This window comes from Sinocyclocheilus anshuiensis, unplaced genomic scaffold, assembly GCF_001515605.1.
Source record: "Sinocyclocheilus anshuiensis isolate Anshui unplaced genomic scaffold, SAMN03320099.WGS_v1.1 scaffold3241, whole genome shotgun sequence".
NCBI classification, from domain to species: domain Eukaryota; kingdom Metazoa; phylum Chordata; class Actinopteri; order Cypriniformes; family Cyprinidae; genus Sinocyclocheilus; species Sinocyclocheilus anshuiensis.
This window is the reverse complement of record NW_015554224.1, coordinates 24998-40758: the sequence shown is the minus strand read 5'-3', so window position 1 is coordinate 40758 and position 15761 is coordinate 24998. Positions and strand designations below refer to the sequence as shown.

General features: G+C 41.6%; 2 protein-coding genes across 2 annotated transcripts; both read left to right on the top strand.

The window, feature by feature from the left end:
- Positions 1 to 4996: 4996 nt before the first annotated feature.
- LOC107671219 (histone H1-like) lies at positions 4997 to 5419 on the top strand (the record flags this gene model as incomplete). Its single annotated transcript, XM_016464123.1, has 1 exon — positions 4997 to 5419. A coding segment is annotated over one exon (423 nt), but the record flags the coding sequence as incomplete, so codon positions are not given.
- A 517-nt stretch (positions 5420 to 5936) lies between these two features.
- Positions 5937 to 6417, top strand: LOC107671220 (histone H2A-like). Its single transcript, XM_016464124.1, has one exon. The coding sequence runs from the start codon at positions 5948 to 5950 to the stop codon at positions 6332 to 6334; it is 387 nt and encodes a 128-aa protein (XP_016319610.1). The 5' UTR covers positions 5937 to 5947; the 3' UTR covers positions 6335 to 6417.
- The last annotated feature ends 9344 nt before the right edge of the window (positions 6418 to 15761 follow it).

Sequence of the window (15761 nt, the reverse complement as noted above, 5' to 3'; positions counted from 1 at the left end):
GGGGGTTCCGGCCGCAGCGAGACTTGGCCCCCTCCTCTTCCTTCCTGAGGGATCAGGACGGCTTCTGAGGCGTAGGGTCCAGCACAATCTTGGGCTGGGGTCCCTGGTGCTTCGGGAAAGGATGGCGCTTTGCAGAGCGCGAGCACTGCCTGGGCTCAGGCTGTGCAGAGGGCTGAGCAGCAGGAGGCGTATTCTTGGCTGGCTGTTGAGTCGGCACAGGCTTGGGGCGACTGGCAGCAGTTGCAGAACTGGAACGCTTCGGCAGGAAGTGTCGCATGCCTTCCATCCGATGGCAGCGGTGGGGCAGAGGTGTGCAGCCACTGCTTCGTACAGAAGAGGCATCTTATCGTAGCCCTTCTGCGCAGCACCGTCGACCGTAGTGAGGGCTTGAGAGGCAGAGGAACGTAAACGAGCTGAGTAAGGGGCGTGCCACGACTTTGTCAGCTCGTTGTGAACCACTGGGAAGAAGGGCGCAGCTGAGGAGGGGTCTGGCGGCGTCCCGGCAGAAACCACTCGTCCAGGCGGCTGCGAGTGGGCTCTTCAGGTGAAGACCACTCCAATCCGAGCTCCTCCACGGCTTTTGATGGGACACGGATGAGCTCGGTGTCCGTACCAACCCTGGCGTCGGTCAGCAACGGAGCCCAACCAATCCTCAGCGTCCGAGGGACATACTGTCATCAAGCGGCTCATCATACGATCCCCGAACGAGACCAGGTCGCTCGCGATGGCAGAGGGGCACTGGTCTGGGCGGGAGGACGAGACGGGGGAAACCTCTCTTTGTGGAGAGAGTGAGGTATGCGGGACTTGAGCTGATGTGAGCTCACTCATATCCGAGCGCTGTAATCCTCTACCCCACTGTTTTTTTCCTCACAGGCTCCTGGGAGGATGAAAACGGGGGGCCGTGAGAGGTGGAGTCGCTCTCTGAAAATAAAGCTATCCGTGAGCGCAAAGAGGCGAGACTCATGCTCTCGCAGTGGGAGACGCAGCCTGGCCTGCCGAGGTATAAGCACGACCAGTGAGGGCTGAAGTCGTTTGGCAGGGCTTAGAAGAATGAACAGCCTTTGCCTTCCATCCGATGGCAGCGGAGGGGCAGAGGTGTGCACCCACCGCTTCGTGCAGAGAAGTCAGCTTATCGTAGCCCTTCTGCGCGGCGCCGTCGACCGTAGTGACGGTTGGGAGAGGCAGAGAAATGTAAACAAGCTGAGTAGGGGGCGTGCCACGACTTCGTCAGCTCGTTGTGAACCACTGGGAAGAAGGGCGCAGCTGATGAGGGGTTATCCAAGCTCCTCGACGGCTTTTGATAGGACACGGATGAGCTCGGTGTTCGTACCAACCCTGGTGTCGATCGGCTCCACAAACGGCAAGGGGGCGGGGTCAGCAACGGAGCCCGACCAATCCTCAGCGTCCGAGGCCGCTATGGACATACTGTCATCAAGCGGCTCGTTATCTGATCCCCCGAACGAGACCAGGTTGCTCGCGATGGCAAAGGGACGCTGGTCTGTGCGGGAGATCGAGATGGGGGAACCCTCTCTTTGTGGAGAGAGTGAGGTGCGCGGGACTTGAGCCGACGTGAGCTCACTCATATCCGAGCGCTGTAATCCTCTACTCCGCTGTTTTTTTCCTCACAGGCTCCTGGCACATTTGCAACGTCGCAGGAAATTTGCTCTTTTAGTACCGCAAAGCAGGAAAGTGCCAACACAGGCGCTCTGTAGGCGGCTCGTGAGCAAAGCGCTGACTGGGGCTGCTTTGAGAGTGACGCGGGAGCAGATCTGCTTGAAATCGGCGATCTGATCCGGTGCTGTGAAGCGGCGCGCTGATCAGTGCTGCTTGAGAGCGGCGAGCTACGGGCGGCGAGCTGTGGGTGGCGAGCTGCAAGCGGCGAGCAGAGAGCGTGGAGAAGGCAGTGAGCTGATCTTGCTGCTACAGAGCTGCGGCTGAATTAGCTTGCAGGCGAAGGCGACTTCAATTCTCATGGCTCGGCCGCGCTGTCATTGGTTCATTTCTGTTCATTCTTTTGAACCAATGGCAGTGCAGATGCACTGCTGTGATTGAAAAAGGCTTCAATAATCGGAGAAAAGGAGTTTTCCCCACCGCATCTTAGCGACGCAGTACGAGTAAAGTATCGAAAGGGAACAGAGATTTTACACCTTGTTGCTGAGGAATATAATGTAGCGATGTAGCATAGGCCATTTTATTAATAAGAGTTGCAGGGCAGCGTTTACAACATGTTTGTGTGTATGCACGCAGCACAATCTGCGATCTCCGAGTCTCTCTCTCCCTCCCTCGCTGTGTGTGTGCCTGCGAGTGATGAGTGTGGGTTTGTTTACATCAATTAAAGCAGCACATTAATATGGAACAGTGATTAAACTGACTTAGAACTACCTGTGCATTAAACAGTTTTACTGCATACCTGCCAGCCAATCGAATTCAGTATTCAGACAGACCATGGTATAAGTGTAATTTGTGTTGTTGTTTAAGTAAGGAGTGCATTAAAAGAGTTTAATGCACAGCTAGCCATGCATTATCCCGCTTATACCTTGGTCATTTGCCACCATTTACAAGTTAAAGCTGTTAATGTTTCGCAGCGCAATATTTGACCGGAAGGGTAAAAATTACGGTTATTTTCGTCAGTTACAGCTCATTAGCTCTAGCATTCTGCTCACTTCAAATCAGACACAGAGATGAAATAGTGCGGTAAGATGTAACATTTGTTTGAATGAATTACAATCTTTGAATTAATTATTGATCGATCGATCGAGAGAAAGAGAGAAAGAGAGAAAGAGAGAGATGACAGTTGTGTGTGCGTTACCTTTGTCTGCGCGTCTCTAAAAACAATGCAGCTGTGTTACTTCAAAAACAATTTTACACCTCGTTGCTGAGGAATATAATGTAGCAATCTAGTGTCTAAACTATTATATTAATAAAAGTCGCGGGGAAGCGCTGACAAGTTTGTGTGCGTGTGTGTGTGTGTGTGTTTGTTTGTGTGCTAGTGATGTGTGTGGGTTAGTGTGCATCAATTAAAGCAACGCATTAATATAGAATGGTGATTAAACTGACTTGGAAGTTCCTGTGCATTAAAGAGTTTTAAAGGAGACATATTATGCCCCTTTTTACAATATGTAATACAAGTCTCTGGTGTCCCTAGAATGTGTCTGTGAAGGTTCAGCTCAAAATACTCCACAGATCATTTATTATATCATTTTGAAGTGGAAGCAGAAACAGAAACATGCTGTTTTTCGTGCCTGGCTCTTTAAATGCAAATGAGCTGCTGCTCCTCGCCCCCTTTTCCAGAATAGAGTTGCGCCTTTACAGCTCTGACCTGCTAAAAACATCTGTTTTGGTTCTGATTATCATGTTTATCGTGCTGAAATCATGCGTTTTAAACCATATGAGTTTAAACTTTTTATATACGGTTTTCTGAGAGCACACATACAGAAAGCGGCTGTCACAGCATGTGAGTACTAAACGGTTGGTAGATACACCGGGGACCTGATTATAGCACTTAAAACCTGGAAAAGTAAGATTTTCATGATATGTCACCTTTAATGCATACCTGCCAGCCAATCAGAATCGAGTATTCAGGCAGACCATGGTTTAAGGTTGTTTAATAACCATGATAGATAGTTGATAGATTAGTTTTAATGTGCACTGGACGCTGCCGTGTGGATCTGTCAGATTATCATCACATAATTTACCCATTTACACCACAATAAGTACGCCACTTATTCCATGTAAGACTTTGAATTTTAAAGTGCAAATGAACACCTGACCACTCTTGTGGGTTTGCTATTGTTAATTAAAAATTAACCTGAGGTGCACAAATCAGATCAGAGACAGCAATGCATGGCTGACTGGTTAATTAGCATAGCCTAGGTATCTTCTGGTTTTAAGGAAGTTCATGTTTGATTAAACATCCGTAAAAAGCCTTGACATCTTATTATATTATAATATATAACATTTTACTTAGCTAGTTTTAGATTAAAGTTTTTGTCTACTGTGTAAAAATAACTTTCCTATATATTTTTGCAATAAAAATAAGCTTCTGTTTCATAAACTTGGTACTGATGACAGCTTAGCATTATTTACCTTAGCCTGTTGGGGTCTTTACTGTTATATATTCCAATATCATTATGCAACAATTAGTTAGTTATAGATTAGGATCTTCTGTTTTAAATGTACAGATGACTTGCTGCTGTTTATAATCATTTATGTTGTTAAAATAACATTCTGTTCTGTAAATGCATTGTCTTCTGGTTTATTTAGCTACTTTTCAGCACACCACATTAAGTATGCTACTTAGTCCATGTAAGACTTTGAATGTTAAAGTACAAATTTACACCTGACCACTCTTGTGGGTTTGCTATTGTTATAATTAAAAATAATAAAAAATCGCAGAAGGGTAAAAACATGCCAGGCAGACACTGCTATGATGTACGAAACACATCTACAACAAATAAAATTGAATGATGCATACAGTAAATCTCAATTTTAATACAAGCAGTGATGCATGTATAACAACAATAGTTCTGATCTGCTGTCTTAACATAATGTACATATAACATAATATAATTTATTGCTAATCATAATATGCTTAGTTTCTATTGATATCGAAGGCCGTATGCTTTATACTTAGCTCTGCTTGACACATTTTATATCGGGGAGCTCTGCTCCATGTCTCGGTCGTGCAAGTGTTCCTTACCCTGAAAAACATTGACGATCCCTGATCTAAACTGTGCTGACTTCTGCATACCTGTTATCTGGTTGGCTTTTTTTTCTTCTTTTTTTTTAATTCAACAAAAAATAATAAACAAGAATAAAGAAACCAAGACAGTCCATAGATCTGTAACACAAAGAGCAATTTGTACAAACAAATCAGAAAATATAAATTATTCAAACTTTAAAGACACAGACAGGGCTGGACTGGGACAAAAAAAATCGGCCCTGGCATTTTTTGGTCCTGGCGGCCCATTACCACTTCGATATATATATATATATATATGCCGGCGGCTACGACGTGGAGAAGAACAACTCCCGCGTCAAGCTTGCCATCAAGAGCCTGGTGACTAAAGGCACCCTGCTGCAGGTCAAAGGGACCGGCGCCTCCGGCTCCTTCAAGCTCAGCAAGAACCAAACTGAGACCAAGAAGAAGCCGGCGAAGAAGGCGGCTCCTAAAGCTAAGAAGCCCGCGGCCAAGAAACCCGCTGCTGCCAAGAAGCCAAAGAGCGCAGCGGCAAAGAGGCCCGCCGCTAAGAAATCGCCCAAAAAGGCCAAGAAACCCGCCGCTAAGAAGGCGACGAAGAGCCCCAAGAAGACAAAGAAGCCAGCAGCGGCCAAGAAAGCAGCCAAGAGCCCCAAAAAAGCCAAGACTGCCAAACCCAAGGCAGCAAAACCCAAAAAGGCAGCCCCCAAGAAGAAATAAATATGTTTTACTCCCCAACGGCTCTTTTCAGAGCCACCCCACTAACTCTAAAGAAAGACCGCAGTTTGACTATTGTGGAAATAAATTACTGTAAGACTGCATCTGAGTTTACCTCGACACAATGTTATACATGCAGACTGAATTTAGAAAGTTATTCAAAGTTATAAACGTTTATTAATACGAACAGCTTTAATGGATCATCGATCTAAATTTAATTAGGTTAAAAACTATTTATTAATGCTTTTTTGTATTGACTTTTTTTTTCATTATTATTTTAAACTCATTCAAGCCCCATCACAATATCTGTAATGTTTTCTGTCATGTGTTTAGTAAAGAGCAGCACGATCAGAATGCGAACTGTGGGGGCGTGGCTTTGGCGGTGGGTATTGGAGGGAAGTTCAGTGATTGGTTTAAAATTTACAAGGCTCTAAACCAATGGGCGACTGGCACGCTCGTTTATAAACAGTATAGCTAAGCTCACAGCTTTATAATTTCTGCTTCGTAAAAGTAGGATTTTTCTAATCAACAATGAGTGGCAGAGGTAAAACCGGTGGTAAGACCAGAGCGAAGGCTAAGACTCGCTCCTCTAGAGCAGGGCTGCAGTTCCCCGTCGGTCGTGTTCACAGGCTTCTCCGCAAAGGTAACTACGGCGAGCGGGTCGGTGCCGGTGCTCCGGTGTATCTGGCCGCTGTGCTCGAGTATCTGACGGCTGAGATTCTGGAGCTGGCTGGAAACGCCGCTCGGGACAACAAGAAGAGCCGTATCATCCCCCGTCACCTGCAGCTGGCGGTGCGCAACGACGAGGAGCTGAACAAACTCCTGGGCGGAGTGACCATCGCTCAGGGCGGCGTGCTGCCCAACATCCAGGCCGTGCTGCTGCCCAAGAAGACCGAGAAACCCGCCAAAACCAAGTAAACAGATTCTAGTCTGTTTCTGAAACCCAAAGGCTCTTTTCAGAGCCACCCACTTTCTCTTTAAAGAGCGATTTTAATTAATTCAAAGCGAACATCGTTAATTTTAAAGCAGTTTTCTAATCAGTGGTTGCAGACCTTACAAACCTTGTTTGTTTTATTACGTCACATTCGAGCTCTTCTTTATTAATTAAATAGTGAATTAATATCTAGGTTATCAGCCCCGTGTAAATATCAAGTATACTATATAATGTAAAAAAAATGTAAGTGAATCATCAAAGTATTATTTTAGAGTTACATAAGGTGTGGGGAAAAGGGACAACAACTACCTGGTTGCTGGAAAGAAGCTGTAGTTCCAGTATGTAAAGCTGGGAAAGAAGGTAAAAGTTAAATGATTACAGGCCAATTTTTTCTTACGTTGCACTTATATAAGGTAATGAAAGAAATTATAAATCAGGGATTGACATTTTATGGAAACTCGAGGGAATATTTGTAATTATCAAAGTGGATTTAGATGTACTATGGACCCTACAGCATGTTTGGAACATGAAATACGAAGAGCTCAGGCTAATAAAGAAAGTGTAGTGGCAGTATTTTTTGACATCGAGAAAGCTATGTATGATATGATATGGAAAGAAGAGTTAATAAAGTGAGAAAAGCAGGACTTAAAGGGAAAATAAGATGGATTAAAGGTTTTCTATTTGAAAGATCTATTCAAGTAAAGATTGGGCAACATTTTTCAGAGATAAATGTAGAAAATGGAACACCTCAAGGAAGCATATTAGTCCTTTACTATTCTCTATTATGATTAATGATGTGTTTTTAAATATTGAAAAAATAATTAGAATTCCCCTTTATGCAGATGATGGTGCAATCTGGAAATGAGGGAGGAATGTAGAATTTATTGTAAGAAAAGTGCAAGAAGCAATCACAGAAGTAGAAAGATGGTCATATAAGTGGGGTTTTAGATTTTCTATTGAAAATACAAAAACTTTATTCTTTTTAAAATGCAGGTTTAACAAAGAGGTGGAATTGAAATTATATGGTCAAGAAATAGAAAGAATATCATGTTTTAAATTTCTGGGTATATGGTTTGATGAAAAACTTACGTTTAAAATACACATTCAAAAAAACTGTAGATAAATCTAAAAAGCACTGAATGTAATGAGATGTTTAGTGGGGAAAGAGTGGGGGGCTGAGAGGATGGCGTTGAGAAGTATATATACGGGTTTGATACGATCTGTTTTTGATTATGGGAGTATAGTGTATCAATCTGCTGCTAATAGTGTGTTAAAAGGTTATGTACGGGGCGATGAGATCTACACCAACTGCAGCCTTGCAAATTGAAATGAGAGAAATGCCTTTAGAACTTAGAAGAATTAAACTATCACTAAGATACTGGGTCAGTAAATGAGGACATAATCAAGAACGCCCAGCTAGGATAGATCTAAAACCAGTCTGGGAAAAAGGAAAGAAAATCAAAAGCTTTGGGTGGGAAGTACCTATAGAGTGGTAAAAGAAATGGAAATGAGTGAAACTCCAATAAGCCCAACAGTTCAATGGTCAACAATCCCTTTGTGGTTAATATCTCAACCTACAGTAGACATTACATTGTAAGAGTGAGGACGAAGTGATCCGAGGTGTGCAGTGGAGTAACGAGTATATGATCAGTGGAGCAGTGTCGTGTGTAAAGAAGGTCCAGGTTACATGATTTGTCAGTAGCCGTAGTTAACACACTCTTGAGATTATCTAGGTGGACGTTTATCTAGGTGGATGTTGAAGTCTCCAAGCATAACTAGGGGAGTACCATCCTCAGGAAAGTTTGAGAGCAGCACATCTAATTCTTCCACGAAGTTACCTAGTGGTCCTGGGGGTCGATAAACAACTATAAAATGGATTTTAGGAGGGTGGGTAATAGTGGCTGATTGTGATTCAAAGGAGCTGTTGATACTCAGAGATGGTAACCCAAATTAGCAGACATAGGCAAAGTGCACAGGTTGTTAGGATTGCGCTGCCTATAGTGTGTGATGCGTGGCTTGCGAGTGGTAGTGATATGGAAACGCATAGTAAGAGTTGGTCATAAAAACTGAAACAGAAGTGAAGAAAGGTGTAAAAAAGAGGTTGAGTCAAAAGCGATACTTATGTCCCTTGTCTGTGTCTTTACACTCTTCGGTCTTCACACAAGGGCTGCCGCGACCGCTGTCATTAGAATTTGAAGTACATTCATGAAAATGATTATGGTTATGTTCAAATATATTCTGATGCCTGGCATTCAGTATCCCAGAATTTAATGTCAAAGTCAGTACACGTATCACAGATAATTTGTCAATATACACTGCTGAAATGATTGCATTTTTACTGGCATTGCAATGGGTGGAGGAAAATAAGCCAATGAGGACTCTCATATGTTCTGATTCAAGTTCATCTTTAATTACAATTAAAACATGTCATTCAGAGAGCAGAGCAGATATATTGATTGAGATTCTTCAAACAATATATAGGATTCAGATGGTGGGAATTTATGTAGCTTTCTGTTGGATACCAGTGCAGGTAGGAGTACAAGGGAATGAGTTGGCAGACAAAAATGCAAAGGAAGCAACAAAGGAAATAGACATGCAGTTAAAGTATAGTAAGAGTGAAATGAAGTGTTTACTCAAACAACATGTGAGGGAATAGGTGGCAGACACAATGGGAAGTATAAATAACACGGAGATGATTTTACTCAAAGAGTTGTTGGTAAATATAGAGTAACAGCAAGAAATAGACATGAGGAAACCATATAGTCTCAAGGCTTAGATTTGGTCGTATTGCTCTTAATAGCGGTTTGAATAGAATAGGGAAACATGAAACTGAAAAGTGTGAATATAGAGCTCCGGACGTCACATGACCCATTCTGTTTAGTCAACCATACTTGGAAGGCAGGAACAGCCGGGAGCGAATATGAAATGAATGGTGCAACAGAGTTCACTGCGCACTTTAATTCAAAAGACATACACCTGTACATAGCAAAACTTAAAGGGTTAGTTCACCCAAAAATGAAAATTAGACCATATTTTACTCAACCTCAAAGCGTCCTAGGTGTATATGACTTTCTTCTTTCAGACGAATGCAATCAGAGTTATATTAAAATTTGTCCTGGCTCTTCCAAGCGTTTGAATGGGAGTAGGCGGGTGTTTCTGTTCAACAGTCCAAAAGTAGTCAAATAAAGCGCAGCCATAATAAAACGTGCCTCATACAGCTCCAGGGGGTGAATAAATGACTCCTGTAGTGAATCGATGCGTTTTTGTAAGAAAAATAATTTTTAAGATGTTATAAATACTTTTTTCTCACTTCTGTTGACTGTCATACTTGCAAGCCGTTCGGCGGACGACGTAGGACGTATGCGCAGTGTAACTCCAGTGATTCGTGACGAACGCAGAAGCACGATGGAGAGACAAAACAACATTTTGCAAAACAAAATGCCGGTCATGAATCAGAAGCACAAAGCGAGGTTTTGCAAAGAAAAATGTAGGAGGATTTCGATATAAGCCAAGAGGAGACTAGCTTTCCTTTGCTAAAGTAAGGAAACTTTGCTTCCTTGCTCCTGTAAACAAACTCACGAGACTAGCATATCTCACCGGCGCGTGCGCTGGGTGCTTTTAACGTGTATCAATAAAGGAACGGATAGCTTTCCTGACCTACAGTATCCTGATATCTACAATCAACTTTCCCTCGTCCTACTCCGGAGACTCCTTAAAAGCCTACAAAAGCCTGGAGGGTTACAAATGGACGCAATCTAATTTTGTGATGAATATTCAACTTTGGAGTCTGCCGGCTAAAACCTGCTTTGTCGTCATTGGAAGGGTAAGTCAACTGTGTTTTTAGCTAACGTAATCGACCCTAGCTGTCCTTGTTTGTAGGTAGCCAGCACAGCTATATCACTGAGAGTACAGTAGACATCATAAATGTCATGTAATCTTAACCTGTTTAATCCCAAATTTTTGCCAGACATGAAAATATCCAAATGAAGTGTCATTAGTTGCCCCTTGAAATAATCAATAATTACTTTTTGAATTTTTTGATGGAAAAGTGTGTGAAAAAATTGTGTTTTATGTTCGGTCACAATTGTGACCGGCGGTGGGATAATGTGTATGCTGAAAATTCTTATATAGCCTATGTCAGCCCATTTATTTAACACACTTTAGGTTTCATGTCATTTTAGGGCTACTATTAAACATTAAAACACTTATACAACACGTATAGGAATACAGAGATAAAAGACAAAAAAAATAATAATTGTTATAATAACTATTGTTGCCATCAATATATTTAATCATTCTATGACCACATTCAACAATACTGAATAATTGTGAATTCATATATAAATACTAGACACTAGGGTCCGAGGGTGTTTTGGGGCCCTGGAAAAGTTTTGACATGCCCTGACATTTGTGCTTTTTTCAGTTTCTTACAAACATTTGAATGTCTAAAGTTTAATAACACTGTAATCAGCACAAACTGGGCTACAATAATATGTGAGCAGCATGTATGTATGTGATTGTGTTTTTGAGAAAACAACGTTTATGCATGCTTAGTGAAAAACTACAATTTTAAAGTCACTGAAATAAGGCCATAAAACACATACAGAACATTTGTTCACAAGACTTTTGAGAACTGGATCAAATAATATTACCATATAGTCTAGGCATAATAAAAGTACAATTACTATACTGTGCACTTACTCAGTATGATTTTCCAGCGAACTCAAAACTGAACGACACGTGTGCCTTTCTTGTGCAATTATGCGAGTGATGCAGCCACAGTCCTAAACGAAAATTAAAATAGTTGTTAGCAATTACCAGAAGATGCATAGCTGATAAATAAATTGCATCACTGATAAGAAAGGACGCCCGTATATGTCTGTCGATGCATCACTTATTTACAGCTTACTTGATACGTTTACACATCAGACGATCGCGAACGCCAATGACCGAGTATAAAACATTCAACATATTAACATTATAACTCGCATTACTTTTATATCGTTGCTGTCTATTTTATAGAACATAAAAAAAACTTCCTGGCATTGTGAGACATTATATGCAGTGAATTCATCTTCATAATGTTTCACTTGATTATACATTTAGTCAGGAATCATGGTTTGGAAAAAGTAACTAGTAAAATATGTACAAGTTATGTCACAGTAACACAATAACAACTAATGCAAGTAGGCTAATAAAAAAAGACTTACTAGTGTAAATGATATCCTCCACTGAATATCAAGCCGGCGAGTTCTTCTGAGGAAAATCCAATAGATATATAAATTCTATAGATATATCTCTCATGTGTGTGTGTCAAATATTCGCTGAGTTTCAGTTCATTTTAGTGATGCGTTTCAAACAGATATGCGCGGAGAATGAGACGGCTAAAAGCACACCCTGTTTATTTTCTTTATTTTGCAAAAGCACAATGTTTTGTTGATATTGTGAGTGTACACAAATACAAGTATACCTTTTACAGATTTAAATGCTGTATTACTCTTATATGTACGGTCAAGTATGAAGGAGCATTTTAAGTTCTTTTCGCTGTTATCATTCAAATCTGCAAGTGCTGCCGCCGGCGCCACCTCGACCCCAGGAGGGTCAGGTGTACCAAATATCTTTGTAATGTCTTTATGTTAACATACTTTACTAACCTTTTGTGTTGGAGCTTTGATGCAGCCATCATCTACTGATGGTGCAAACAAGAATTAAACTGCTCTGGTCATGTGACATTTTGCAATAACCATGTGAAACAACAAATTTAATTGAGCCACTTTATTCTCTCCATATTTGCCGGAAATGCACTAATACAGCATTCAGTAACATTTTTAGAGCTTCATAAATGAACACTTTCTTTACAGTCAATGTTGTGGGAATAAATTGGTTAATCTTACAGGTTAAACATCCCAACAACTAAATGGCCCTCCATTGAAGCCATGGGTGGTGGTCAGAAAGGATGGGGTCGTGTTAGGAGCCCACTGCAATTTTTAAACTCGACTAAACTACTACTGGACTAAATGAGTGCTGCTCTCATGTGTCAGCAGTCTTGCTCAGGATTTGGCAGCATAACGACAGCGAGGAAGAGATAGCAGTGACATCAAAGAAGTGCAAGTGGTCCACAACAAGTGAGGAATCTTTGAAAAGAGTGAAATATCAGGAAGACAAGGACATAATTTTAAACAATACACAATGAGGCAAAAAGAGCTCTTTCAAAGGCCACTCTGCTATTCCACCACCTTTTCCACCTCTGACCCATCTCGAGCAAGCCCAGCTTTACAGCAACCTTTGCTGTACACAAGATGGACAGATCATAAAGCTAGCAGTCCTCTCAGTTGTCAGTGAATATGCAGCATCCTATGTGCCAAAGACTGTTATGCTAGGTCTACCAGAACCCCTCACAACTCTTTATGACAAGCAGGCAAGAGAGGTCAGCCTAGAAGTGTTACAAGACAGGGCAGAAGCAGTCTTTGAAGATATAAGTGTGACCAAAGAACAGGTACATCATTATTTAGGATTAAAGGGATATTCCTAAAAATGTAATTATCTAACAGTTTCAATCATCATATTTTCAGAGTGATATTGGAGAGGAGGAGACTCGAGCACAGTCCAGGATCTGGTTTGATCAAAGGAGTGGTAGGATAACAGCATCAACCTTCAGAGCAGCCACAACGAGAGATGTCAGAAAGCCCTCAGTGTCCCTGATAAGAAGAAATGTGCTACCCAAAGTCTCATAGCTTTACCACTAAGGTTACCAGGTATTTATAAGTGTAGAAAATAAGGCAAGATATGGCAACAAGTTAGTCTAGCAGTTGAGCACCGTGCATGGAAGGAGCGTTAGCAGTTGAGCTTGTGTGATAATCTCAGATTCAAACAATGAATTTCGTTGTTGTATAATAATGCTTAATCACAAAAGCCTGTGGCTTGTGAGATAATTGTTTATGTTAATACATTGATGTTAATTAATACTGTCTAAAGCCCCGTTCACACCAAGAACGATAACTATAAAGATAACGATAAAGATATAGTCCTAAAAATAGTTCTCCATATTAAAGAATAGCAGAGTCCACACCACAACTAGAATTTAAAGCGGCAGACGCATGTGCACTTAGAATAAACAGACGATATTGTTCGCTGGTGTGGACGCTAATATCGTTATCTTTATAGTTATCTTTATAGTTATCGTTATCGGTGTGAACAGGGCTTAATAGTTATCTAAACACATTTTATGTTGTTTTTAAATGGGGATGTAAGCATCAAGAGTTGGCGCAAAAATACTATGAAATGCAGCATCGCCTCTCACACTCGGATGTTCTGGTAGAAACAGCTGGATTCCGGATTTCGCTTTCGCATCCTTTTATCGGGGCCTCACCTGATGGATGTTTCCTGCAGCTGTTGTGGTTCAGGCATCATAGAAATTAAGGGTGTGTTCACACTTGTCGTGTTTGGTTCGATTAAAACGAACCCTGGTGCGATTGCTCTGTTAGTGCGGTTCGTTTAAGTAAGTGTGAACGCTACCATCCGAACCCTGGTGCGCACCAAACAAGCGGACTGAGACCGCTGAAAAGATGGGTCTCGGTCTGCTTCCAAATGAACTCTGGTGAGGTTCGAATGATATATGAACGCAACACGGACCAAATACTTCTAAACGAACCAAAAACAGGAAGTAATGACAAGATGCGACGCTATGCGACATGATTTGACGACGCGGTGTAACCAAAACAAAATGAGCAGAGGGCAAATGTGGAGCAACGATGAGGTAACGTGCCTTTTATGAGCTCCTTGTGAGTTTACAGGTGGTGAAAATAAAATTATATGTACACGCAAGAATGAGCACGCTTAGTCCAGCAGACGGCATTAGGTGTGTTCGACTTAAAGCGGCGCTGAGCAGACCGATCGGTTAATGGGTGCATTGATATCGCAGCGCCGCTTTAAGTCTAATGCACCTTTTGTTTGGGGTGTTCGTTGAGTTCTGTCACGATATATACGTCATTCAAGCCGACCAATCAGGTTGTGAACGTATCACTATGCCTTTAGGTTCGCTGCCAAAAATGCCAATGTGAACGCTAAGCGGACCAGGAGCAAATGTATAATTTTCCTTTTTGGTCCGGACCAAATGAACCAAACGAACCGAACTACAAGTGTGAACACACCGTAAGTGCCCATTTTGTGCCAAGGACCTCTCTGTAAACGAGGCGGCAAACTCTTGCCTGCTCCAAACTTTTGCCTTGAAAACGATGAGTGTGGAAGCATCAGACGGAAGCGGGACCATGCCTATTATTATCAAGTACAAATGCAGTTATTTGTTACTGACAAACCTTACTGTGATTTTATACTTTGGACTGAAAGGGACAGTACTTCACCTTTTCTGGAACGAGTGATACCAGATGTGCCACTTTTTGACAACTAATTGGCATGTGCTACAAACTTTTTTAAGAAATGCATCATTAGAACTGATTGGCAAGTATTTCTCTGCTCCAAAACCAGCTGCAGCATTTGATAATGATGGTCAACAGTGGCGCTAGTGTCGTGAGCCAGAAGTAGGGGACATGTTGGTCTGTGCATCAGGTTTTTGTTCAGTTAAAAAGTTTCACCAATCTTGCCTTATTCGCATTAAAATAATTCCTAAACACTGGGTATTTCCCAGCTGCAGAAAATTGATCAGTTCACAAGAAGTAAAAAAGTAAGTACAAAATGAGTGGTGAGAGTATTTGAAAAGGAGTAAATGGCCCCTGTTTTGTATCCATCTTCTTCCCTCTCCTTCTCTCAGGTACTGGTTTGTCTGTCCAGCAGCGTATAAAACATCAGTATCTCTTCAATGAAATAAAATTTCAATAAAACATCAGCATCTCTTTAAAATGAATGTCACACAGACGTGTCTTGTACTCTCCAAGTCAACAGGATCTAATTGTTCGTTTGTTTGTTTTTCCCCAGGTGTGAATGCTGGAATCTAGGGATGGGAAGATTCCCCGATTCGCTCAGTGCATCGGCATAAAAAGTTAACGATGCGATGCATCAGTTTAAAACGTGTGTATCGGTACAAGTTTGCATTTATATCGCGATGCATCGTTTCTAACATATTTGCATCGGTAAAAACCGATTTATTTATATATAATTACTAGTGGATGCGCTATACTTTTATTGTTTAGAAAGTGCTCAATAATCTGTGACCAATATTTTATATGTAGATTGATTTCTCCTCTCTAAACTGTTTCTCAAGTGTGCTCTCGTCACCGCTGCGTGTGAATATGACACATCACAACAACACTACAGAGACCTGAGGAAAAACTGGGGTTAAAGTCCAAAACCTGACGTGAAATAACCTAACAAATCAATCGGGGCTAAAGCGGTTCCATAAACAACAAATTAAGTTCACACAATCTCACTAATTTGTGCACGCTTATTCTTAAGCAG